A 12,179-nucleotide genomic window follows, 5' to 3' on the forward strand; every position below is an offset into this window, starting at 1 on the left:
TGTGGTCTAAAGACATCAACACCCTGTATCTCATCTCATCTAATTTTCTGAGCCGCTTTATCCTCATTAGGGTCGCGGGCGGTGCTGGAGCCTATCCAGCTGACTCCGGGCAAGCGTCAGGGGACACCCTGACTCGGTGGCCAGCCGATTGCAGGGCACAAGGAGACGGACAACCATGCACACTCACACCCATACCTAGGGGCAATTTAGAGTGTCCAATCAGCCTACCCTGCATGTTTTTGGAATGTGGGAGGAAACCGGGGTACCCGGAGGAACCCCACGCAGGCCCGGGGAGAACATGCAAACTCCACACAGATGGACATGACCTGGATTTGAACCCAGGACCCAGAGCTGTGAGGCCCACGCGCTATCCACTCGCTCCAGCGGGCCGCCCGACAACCTATATCAGATATGCATAATTATGAGGCAACTTCCTTTCCTTTGGCAAAATGTGCCAGAAGAGTGACTTGACAGATTTCGACAAGTCAAAAATAGTGAGATATCTTGCAGGGGATGAAGCACTCTTAAAATTGCCAAGATTCTGAAGCGTGATCAACAAACAATCAAGCGTTTCATTCAAAATATTCAGCGGGGTAGCAAGAAGCGTGTGGAAAAACCAAGGCACAAAATAAGCCGGTAACTGAGTGTTAGCAGAGTGATTAGATATGTCTGAGTTTAAGGTTGTTGTAAAAATCAGGTATGTTACATGTCACTCTATAACAGTAATTTTAGCTGCCCTAATGCTCTTCTCCTGGTCAGAATTTAACCACGCACCGACTGATGTATGATGGGTGTGATGTTTTTATTTCCTCCAAGCATCAAGCAACGTGAAACACTGAAACAAAATAAATATTACAACTTAACATTGTTATATTTCAGTGGTTGGGAACCTTTTGACAGAGAGAGCCATAAACAATTCATATGTTATAATGTTATTTCTGGAGAGCCATTCTCAGACAAAGTAAGAAAAGTAAAAATATATGACAATGTCAGACTTTCTTTTTTTGTCATTTCACCACTTATAAAGTACAAAACATCTATGAATTCTTTTGACAACATTGTTACGCTTTTGCTGATCAATCAGTATCAATGAGATTATGCATACAGAAGACTAATGAAAAACCGAATTATGGTTAAAGTGGTGGTAGCGGTAGAGTCAACGCCACAGTGTCGACGTGAAGCTCCTATTGGTGCGTTTGGGATTCAGCTCTCTCACCAGTGATTTCTATATTTTACCTCACAGGTTAGTGGAGAGCACCCATGGAAAGAGCCACATGTGGCTCCCAAGCCATAGGTTCCCTACCCCTGTTATATTTATTTACAACAAAGGAGTATCTGAGCCAACAAAGGAATATCTTAGGCCAATATTTTTCCTTTACCGTCTGTAAGTGTTGATGTGGCCTTTGTGTAACTAAAATATTTTACATCTTAAAGAAACTTTATCATGAATTAAACGGAATGAACAACTACACTTTTTCTTAGTGTGTGCCTTCTGACTGGATAGTTAGGCCTTAACAAATTGTTGCACGCATCTTCTTTCAAGTGCACTACAAGTTTCAACTGAAAGCACGTCCTTCCCATCAGCCCTCTGTGTTGGCCACATGACCACTCTTGCATGTCCTGACGTCATTTCTAAACTCAAATTTGCACTTCACGTTTTTTTCATTTTTGGAAATATATAGAAAGAAAAGGAACAAAATACACATAACTCGAAACATTGTATAAACACAATACAAATACTAAATTTTCACACTCCCTCAGCGACATACACTGCCACCAACATTTCAAGATTTATGTTACTTGTATCATGAACCATGCAAATAAATCCTGGAATTTTCCCAAAACAAGATAACAACCCTCACTATTCTAGTACCCTAAGCAATCCATCTTCAAATATTGGATCAAATTGAGGCATCTTGTGAGTTTTCAGAAATTTTGTAGACCCTTGGCTGAACCGTTTGAGTTCTTCTTCAAAGGCCTCTCTCGGTGCGGCTCTGACCAGCACAAGACCAGCCTGTCTTCGTTCCTGAACACTGATGGGACCAGTTCTGTCTTTATGTGCCACTCTTTTGATTCGTACCACAACATTGAGGGCTGTGTTCCAATTTGAGAATCTTGAGAGTGTTCTCAGGGAGCTGTCTTGTTCAACTGCATCAGTTCTCAAGACCTTTACCTCGGGATCGCCTACTAGAAGTGTTCTATGATGTGGAATAATGTTTTGTTTCCACAAGAAATTTGGTCCTTTCAGCCAACTTGAGTCTAGCAGCTCTGCCACCTTAAGACCTTGTGATGCATGGTCTGTTGGATTCTGCCTCGCCTCAAGGGAATCAGGGATGAAGCATCTTGGAATTTAATTTTTTTGAAGACTCTCCAAGTCTTGAAGCGATGCATCCCATTTTGGCTTTAGTTCAGGCATGATGGGTTCATTCCATTCCACACCCTGTCTGCACATCTCTTGCAGCCCTCTTTTACTGTTCAAGAGGTAGGGAGCTAGAAATCCAAGTGGCCACTGTTGACAGGATTCCCCTATGGGTGGCTGCCTTTTCTGAGAGGACGACATTGAATGCAAATGCATCCCGCTCAATGTTCCACATTATGCCAAGTACGCACTGTGTAGGAAGCTCACTGTAATTTAGGTCTACATCCTGAACAGCACTGGAATGTTCACTCTGGTATTGCATCCAAAACTTCTCTGTTGTTTAAGACACTTTTTTGTAAACGTAGCTGTACCTTGCTACAGACGTGTCCTACTTCACTGACAAGCTGATTGGCCCTTTCACAGAATTGACGCTGACCAGGTCATGGTCTACATAAAAATTCTTGCGAAGGAAGGTTGATGCCACTGGGAAGTCGTCCTTATATACAGTGGCAAGGTGTTCCATGCCAAAGTTGGCACAACCTGGTGATGATGCAGCGTCGAATATGTGGACATGCATGCGGTACTCCTTGGGCTCGCCCACTGTATTTCCATTGTCCCACCAAAGGAATCGCATGTAATCACGATCCTCTGTGTTGACGTCGAAACGATGAAGCATCTTTTCGACATCGCAATTGATTGCGATCTTGTGTTGGCGAAATCTGCACAGAACCCCAGCAAGAGTGTTTGTTAAGTCTGGGCCTGTGAGCAGATGGTTATTCAGGGAGGTGCCTCCAAATTTAAGGGAGCAGCCAAATACGACCCTAATTTTTTCAGGCATCCAATAAACACTCGGCAGTGATTCAACTGATCCTCATACAGCCATGGATTGCCGGAGACAATTGATGGCTGTCCTCAAAGTGGTGAGGCTTTATTGAAGAAACAAATAATAGGTAACGCCCACTTGCAGGTGGCCCGCATTGTAATCAACTAGTTCAAGGAAAAATAGTTCTTCAAAATAAAAGTACAATTAAGAGCACACCTTAACACTGAGAAAAGTCAAGCGTTCAGATGACAAGATGCCACTTGCCACCAGTATTACCATATTTCAGAGCTGCAACATCACTGGAGTGCCCAAAAGCACGAGATGTGCAATACTCAGAGCCATAGCCAAGGTATGAAAGGCTGAAAAACGCCCACCAATGGACAAGACACAACCTGAAATGTCAATCCTGGGGCAAGACTGATTTCTCTCAGGTTTCACAGACTGATGAAAGGAGAATGAGTCTTGATGGGCCCATGATTGGATCGGTAAAGGGCAGAGAGCTCCAGAGGCCAGCAAGGTGGAGGTGGGGTAATGGTATGGGCTGGTATCATCAAAGATGTGCTTATGGGGCCTTTTTGGGTTGAGGATGGAGTCAAGATAACTCCCAGTCCTACTGCCAGTTTCTGGAAGTCACCTTATTCAAGGAGTGGCAAGGAAGACGTCTGCATCCTTCAAGAAAAACGGGGAGAGGGTTCAGAGATTGAGATTTAAAGATTGAGATTTAAAGATTGAGATTTAAAGATTGAGATTTAAAGATTGAGATTTACAGATTGAGATTTACAGATTGAGATTTACAGATTGAGATTTACAGATTGAGATTTACAGATTGAGATTTACAGATTGAGATTTACAGATTGAGATTTACAGATTGAGATTTACAGATTGAGATTTACAGATTGAGATTTACAGATTGAGATTTACAGATTGAGATTTACAGATTGAGATTTACAGATCGAGATTTAAAGATTGAGATTTAAAGATCGAGATTTACAGATCGAGATTTACAGATCGAGATTTACAGAACGAGATTTACAGAACGAGATTTACAGATCGAGATTTACAGATCGAGATTTACAGATCGAGATTTACAGATCGAGATTTACAGATCGAGATTTACAGATCGAGATTTACAGATCGAGATTTACAGATCGAGATTTACAGATCGAGATTTACAGATTGAGATTTATTTTATTTAGTGGCCCGGTGGTCTGAGTAGTTAACGCGTCGGCCTCAAAGCTCTGGGGTCCTGGGTTCAAATCCAGGTCACATCCACCTGTGTAGAGTTTGCATGTTCTCCTGCGTGGGTTTCCTCGGGGCACTCCGGTTTCCTCCCACATTCCAAAGACATGCATGGTAAAATGATTGGACACTCTAAATTGCCGCTAGATATGAGTGTTAGCGTGAATGTTTGTTCGTCTCCTTGTGCCCTGCGATCGGCTGGCCACCGATTCAGGGTGTCCCCCGCCTCTGGCCCGGAGACAACTGGGGTTGGCAGTTTACAGATTGAGATTTACTGGCCGAGATTTACAGGCTGAGATTTAGAGATTGAGATCTAGATATATATAGATAGTGTACATAAATATAGATACAGTGCCATGAAAAAGTATTCCTTATTTCTGTGTTTTTTGCATATTTATCTCACGCAAAGGTTTCATCATCAAACCAATTTTAGTATGATACAGAGACAACCTAAGGAAATAAAAAAAAATGCAGTTTCTGAATCATGGTTTAATTCAGTAAGGCAGAAAAAAATACACACTTGTCTGGCCCTCTGTGAAAATGTATTTGCCCGCTGAACCTAATAACGGGTTGTGTCACCTTTGGCAGCAATAACTGAAATCAAGCGTTCACGATAATTCCTGATAAGTATTTCACAACGTTTTAGAAGAATTTTGGCCCACAAGCCCAGGGAGAAAATGCAAACTACGCACAGTGAGGACAGACCTCGAATAGAAGCCTTGACCCCCGAATTGTGAGGCCGACGCGCTAACCACTCAGCCGCCGTGCCGCCTACTCGGCAAATGTTTGTTATATTAGAGAGGCCCTTTCAACTTTAATCTTTCGGTTTTGTTTTTCTAGGGTCCCACTTGAAGTAATGTCGGCAGGCGAGGACCAGGACGGTGAGGCAGCAGTCCCTGTTTATGTGTACGAGTCCAAAGTCCACTGTACCAATGTCTTGCTGAGCCTTGAGGAGCAGCGAAGACAGGGCATCTTGTGTGATGTCACTGTCTTGGTGGAAGGCAGAGAGGTTCGAGCACACAGAGCTGTTCTCGCTGCTAGTAGCCACTACTTCCTACAAGCCCTGCTTGGATATAATGCGCCATCAGGAGAACCCATTATAAATCTACCTGACAAGGTAAACTAACTTTTGAGCCTCTTTCCAAATATTGATTGATAGTGCTTAGGTAGGTTATCTAAGTGTTGAGCAGCTAAAAAAGTATGAATTATGTCCCAGCAAGAGTGTTAGAGCCACAGAAAAGGTGTTTTCTACATGTCCCTCTGTATTAGGTGTGAAGCCATAAGCACAAAATGGCGCCGCTCAAGCAGCAGCTGGTGGCAATAGCTCCGTACGGTTACTCGTTTTCTGTATTTTTTTGTTGATTGATTGATTTATTTGATAAGGAAGAGACAGCACTTATTAATGAACGTATGTATATTCATGTTAATGAACATATATGTAAATATGTAAAATTGTAGCTACCAGCTAATTTCCATCTTTATTCCCTTGTGTAGGTACAAGATAAACAATAACACACACAAGACACACAATAAACACACAAAGGAGGAGGGGCTTTGTGTTGGAAGATTTTGTAGACTAAGGTGGCAGGCATCTGCATATTTAACAGTATTGTTCCAGTTCAGGCGTTGGTGTTTTTTTTAATATCTGACAGGGTGGTGTTTTTGGCTTTCTGTCCAATACTTTCAAAGCCTGCTTATAAATGGTTTCAATTGGTTTTAGTGTTGTTTTGCAGGCCGATGACCAACTTGTTAGGCAGTAAGTCATTTTTGATAATATCATTGTTGGAAAATATAATTTTGCTGACTCAGGTGTTCGATTGTTTCTAATTAACCTAAAATTGGACAAATTTAATTTAATTTTATTTAGCGTGTTTTTTTATCTGTCATTTGAAGGCTAGTTGAGAATCAAAAGTGATTCCTAAGTATTTAAATTCTTTGGACAAAAATGTTGCATTTGCTGTTATTTGTCGCTCTTTTTGAGAAGTACATACAGTCTTAGATATGTTTAAATGTAGTTGAGATTTTTAAAGCCAGTTATTGACGCTCGTCACTGCATCTGTGAGTTCCTGTGCAGCATGTTTTTTGTCTTTAGCGTGGACAAATAGGACCAGGGCCTGGAATATATCAATTTTTGTGTCAGAAATAAATTTGTCCCGCAAAATAAATATATTTTAGGCCGCAGAAAATAAATATATTTATTTTTTTGCCGTAGAAATCAATAATTGAAAATTATTGCAATATATTTCTAAATCCAGTTTTTAATATTTTGCAAATTCACAAAAGAAAATCGTTGTGTAACTCACTAAGTTTCAAGGAAATTTATCACATTTGGCTGCCTTTTATAATTGAGTTCTGACATCGAGGGGGAGCATCGTCGAGAACTTGCTCCGGGGCGCAAAATTCCTTGATGCGCCAAATATATTTCAAAAACTGGGTGAAAATTATATTGGTGCTTAGAGTGAGAAAACATTTATGATTTTTTAATGGGAAAAATGGATTCAAACCCCAAGAATAAAATTTTGATGATCCCTGTGACTACAACCCCGAAGTTCCCATCCGAAATCAAGAAGAAAATTACGTTTTTGGGGTTCGCGGTTGTAAGTTTATATGAAAAAATAGAAAACTATAGGGAACCTTCCGAAGGATGACACGATGTGAGAGCCGAACTCGCGATCCCAAAATGGAGTCTCACCAGCGCTTCGTTCTTCTTGGACATGTTGAGTCAAAGTTGAGTACGGAATAACATTCACAATTAGTGGTACGCAGCTCAAAGCATGAGGTCACCGTCGGGAAAGGCATGAGCCAATAAACTAGCTCTAAATCTCCCGACCAATAATTAGCTGCATTGTGATCACGCGGATTACATGTGTATGCAAATTCTGGCGTGTGCGCAGGTGCGTGCACTGTGCACAACGCACACAGCATTTGACAGTGAATGCATGGAGAAATACAAGCAATGTGCGTGCAGACATGTTTTTTGCTCGTATGCATTTGCGGATTTCTCGCACGCTACGGAAAATGGCCGAGGAAAATTATTGGAAACATGTTTAAAATCAAAAGACAATTGTTGCGCTATTAAAAGAAATTCCCTTTGGAAAAATGATTGTTTAACAAATAAAAGATTGAGTTTACACACTTAGAGAAGGTTTAATCACTCGTCTATTAGGATCCGACAGCCGTTTCTGCCCACCATAAAAAATTTAACGCTCTACATTGCACGGTTTGGACAAACGTAGCGAGATAATCTTAACATACACACACACACACACTCACACCCATAAATCACGCTTTATAAGAATTATAGATAATTTTGGTTCGGCGACCAATAATTGATAATGTTTCAGCATAAACATAAATATATTTACATTGTCAAAGCCCAATTGAAAATATATTTATCAGGGTGTCCGGAGTCTAAAAAGGTCTAAAAATAGACATTTTCAATTTTAGGCCTAAAAAAGTCTAAAATACCGAGATATTTTCCACTAAGTAAAATCTCATTTGGGTCATTTAAGACCTAGTGCAAAAGTGCAAAATATCGATGTAGAATACGTTTGAAAAATATTTTCTTGCGTCTATTTTTCACGCCGTTCCGTTTTTTTGGTGGCTTATTGTCCTTGTAGTTCTGTTAACGGAAATCACTGTTAGCGGAAAGCACAATAAAACTAAGGACGTGAAGCGGAAGTGTGTGGGTCGTCATAGGATATTGGCGCGAGGTGCAAATAGTTGTCGAGTAATGCAAGACGAATGGCAGTTGGACAAAATATAAGCAATGGGTAAATGCAGATTTAATGATTGCTGGCCCGAACGACAGGATTTTGCGGACTGGCTCAAACGTGTTCCTGACAATGACACTGAGGCGTACTGCACGTTGTGCAAAAGACCATTGAAGCTCGGGACCCTGGGAGTAAAGGCACTCGAATCCCACGTTAAATCCAATAAACACCAGGCCTCTCTGAAATCAGCACGTGAGTCTTGTAGAATTGCCCAGTTCTATTCGTGGCAGACACATCCACAAATGATACTTCAAATGACATACGCGACCTAATAGGCTCGACAATATGGCCCAGCTCCTCTCTAAATCAAATGCTCTGAGGAGGGCTGCTAAAGACAAACTCTCCCAGCTTAAGAATCTGGAGATCTAAATTGCTGCCAAAAGTGCAGAGCTACGAAGCATGTAGTGTTGCACACTACACGCGCGTGCACACACTCTATCACTCCTGGGCTCTCTCTTTTTCTGCCCATCTCAATATCTAAAATATGTATAAATGTGGTTCTTTTAAACATTCAGCATTTTAAGTACAGGCATTATTTTGGAGATTTTTTTTTTTTTAAAAGGTTGCGTGTTGTAGTCTGTGTTTGTTTCAATGACAATAAATGTCAGTTGAATGCAATCTGGGTCTGTTTTTTCTTATGTTTAATACTTCGTGAAGTTCTTAAATTTAACCCACAATTGTCTAAAAAAGGTCTAAAATAGTCTATAATTGCACTTGTTCCAACCTGAAGACACCCTGATTTATGGCAATATACTGCAATAATTTTCTAACAATTATTTATTGTCCTATAATAGGACGGCATCATCGGCACACATTTGGCAGGTGACAGTTGAAGGACAGCAGCTTGGCAGATCATTTATGTAGAGACTGAAGAGCAGTGGGCCTAGCAGTGATCCCTGCGATACCCCAAGACTGTTATTCCGCAAAGTAGATTTTGTGTTTTGTATCCTGACGCACTGCGATCTTACAGATAAGTATGATTCAATCCAATTTAGCGTGCTTGGTGAGAAATTAAAATTAGATAGTTTAGTCAGCAGTATCTGTTGGTTGATGGGGCCAAATTCCTTTTTGGAATCAATGAAGACCGCACCAACGACCCTGCCTTTATCTAGTTTGGATTTTATGTTTTCAAGAAAGAATCAAACCGTCGTTTCGGGAGAATTACGTTTTCTAAAGCCGAATTGCAGCCATTTAATGGTGAATGGACTGCTGTTAATGTGATCCACAATTTGCTCCGCTGCTATCTTTTCCAAGACTTTTGAGACGGCCTGAAGGATGCTTATAGGTCTGTAGTATTTTGTTAATGCGGGGTTCCCTGATTTGAGGACCGATGTGATAACTGAGCACTTCCAGGGTTCAGGGAAGAGACTCGTTTATGGATTTGTTTACAATAGTGGTTAATAGAACTATGACAGATTCTTTGTGGTATTTCAGAAATGTTTCATCCATGATAAACGCATCTTTTGTTTTGGAGCTTTTGAGGCCATATACCGCTTTTTTAACTTGTGATTGCGAAACTATGTTAAGATTAAGAATGGGTTCATTGGTGTTTGGTGGTTGTGGTGGGTGATATTCTATTTGAGGGTTGATAGGTGTCAGTTCTTTAACAGAGTCTATAAAGTAATCATGTAAAGTCGTGGCTATGTCGTTTGGGTCACGGATTGTTTTCTCCTTCAAATGTAGTTCCTTTATTTGTTTGTGGTTTGAAGTGTTTCCTCACAGTTTTTTAATATTTTTCCAGATTCTTTTGTGTTCCCTTTTGTGGTGTAAATTGTTTAAAGAAATTTGATTTTGTAGGTCGAATTTCTTTTATTACTTTGTTTCTTAGAGAAGTAAATGCCTGACTGTCATTAATCCTTTTTGTTTTAAGTGAAGAATGTATTAGAGGCAGATGGAGGTCTATATATGCCAATCAGAGTAATTGAGAGCCGTAGGTATACTGATATTTTAAGGCTGATGCATTCAAGGTTGTGTACGTTGACCCATTCTATTTGTTTACATTTAAGGTATCCCCTAATATAGAACATCACTCCCCCGCTACGGTTCCCCAAAAGGTCCCTTCGGAAGATATTGTATACCGGTATTTGCAATCCTGCCATCGGTGAGTTTACATTTACCAGGTCTCGGTTAAGCATAGAAAATCAAGGTTTGAGTTATTTAATAGATGATGAATTTGGTCACACTTTGGAAAGATGCTTCTGATGTTTAAATGACTACCGAGAAGTCGTGATCGGACGTTTCGTCGAAAGACGTTTGGTCCCCGGGCGTTTGGTTGCCCGGACATTTGGTCACCCGGACGTTTGGTCGCGCGGACGTTTGGTCGCCCGGACGTTTGGTCGCCCGGACGTTTGGTCGCCCGGACGTTTGGTCGCCCGGACGTTTGGTCGCCTGGACGTTTGGTCGCCCGGACGTTTGGTTGCCCGGACATTTGGTAGAAGGGACGTTTGGTCGCCGGGTTCGCTCCCTCTTATGAGAGGGAGAGAGACCGAGAGTTTACTGTTGAAAGCGAGGAACCAGGTAATCTCTCGCTCTCAAAATTATCATCATGAGAGAGAGAGAGTGAGTTTGTAATTGCATTGACAATGTAAAAGAGCATTAATATCAAAATATCGCTCGCTCCTGGCAGATCTATTGGCGTGTGTACATGCTATTCAGCGCCGGATTCGCTCGCTCGCTCCCGGCAGAGCAGAGAGTTTACAGTTGAAAGCGATCAACCAGGTAATCTCCCGCTCTCAAAATTATCATCATGAGAGAGTGAGTTTGTAATTGCATTGACAATGTAAAAGAGCATTAATATCAAAATATCGCTCGCTCCCGGCAGATCTATTGGCGTGTGTGTACATGCTAATCAGCGCTGGATTCGTAGCGTATTGGCGTGTGTGTACAGTCTTTCAAACTACGGCCCGCGGGCCATATATGGCCCGGTAGGCTTTTTAATCCGACCCGCCGACGTTGTCCAAATTATAGTAAAAAACAATGACCTCATTCATTTCCCTTTGCCCTGCAATACCACTCATCACCCTCAATTTAAAGACTGCTTTCTTTCGTTGAATAATAATATGTTCTTAATGTTGAAAGTAAATTTGAAAATACATTTTTCACCTTCAATTGTGTCTTTTTTCTTATATTTCAATCCCCAGGTTTGATAAATTACATTGCGTGTCCGTATGCTGTCCAATTTTAGTATCCATTCTGGCCCGCAAGTCAAAAAGTTTGCCCACCCCTGGTATAGACAAACTTGCCTCTTTTATACTATTATTGTCCCAAATTAAACACATTATCAATAAGATGCCATTGACGGCGATGGACGTCCGGCTGCCATTGACGGCGATGGACGTCCGGCTGCCATCCATTCTTTTTGACTTGCGGGCCAGAATGGATGGCAGCCGGACGTCCACCGCCGTCAATGGCAGCCGGACGTCCATCGCCGTCAATGGCAGCCGGACGTCCATCGCCGTCAATGGCAGCCGGACGTCCATCGCCGTCAATGGCAGCCGGACGTCCACCGCCGTCAATGGCAGCCGGAAGACCGAGCGTGCGAATCCGGCGCTGAATAGCATGTAGACACGCCAATAGATCTGCCGGGAGCGAGCAATATTTTGATATTAATGCTCTTTTACATTGTCAATGCAATTACAAACTCACTCTCTCTCATGATGATAATTTTGAGAGCGAGAGATTACCTGGTTGATCGCTTTCAACAGTAAACTCTCTTCTCTGCCGGGAGCGAGCGAGCAAATCCGGCGCTGAATAGCATGTACACACACGCCAATAGATCTGCCGGTAGCGAGCGATATTTTGATATTAATGCTCTTTTACATTGTCAATGCAATTACAAACTCACTTTCTCTCTCATGATGATAATTTTGAGAGCGAGAGATTACCTGTTTGCTCGCTTTCAACAGTAAACTCTGTCTCTCCCCCTCATAAGAGGGAGCGAACCAGTCGACGAAACGTCCGGGCGACCAAACGTCCGGGCGACCAA

At 41.8% G+C, this 12,179-nt stretch overlaps 1 protein-coding gene across 2 annotated transcripts in view; it reads left to right on the plus strand.

Moving 5' to 3' along the window:
* Nucleotides 1-12,179, plus strand: part of LOC144089406 (transcription regulator protein BACH2-like) — a 99,160-nt gene that overhangs the window by 26,615 nt on the left and 60,366 nt on the right. For both annotated transcript variants that reach the window (XM_077620216.1, XM_077620215.1), the window contains exon 2: nt 5,262-5,538. In XM_077620216.1, the coding sequence (XP_077476342.1) occupies nt 5,278-5,538 (261 nt within the window). In that variant the 5' untranslated portion in view covers nt 5,262-5,277. The remainder of the gene's footprint in view (nt 1-5,261; nt 5,539-12,179) is intronic.

This window comes from Stigmatopora argus, chromosome 15, assembly GCF_051989625.1.
Source record: "Stigmatopora argus isolate UIUO_Sarg chromosome 15, RoL_Sarg_1.0, whole genome shotgun sequence".
Lineage (NCBI taxonomy): Eukaryota > Metazoa > Chordata > Actinopteri > Syngnathiformes > Syngnathidae > Stigmatopora > Stigmatopora argus.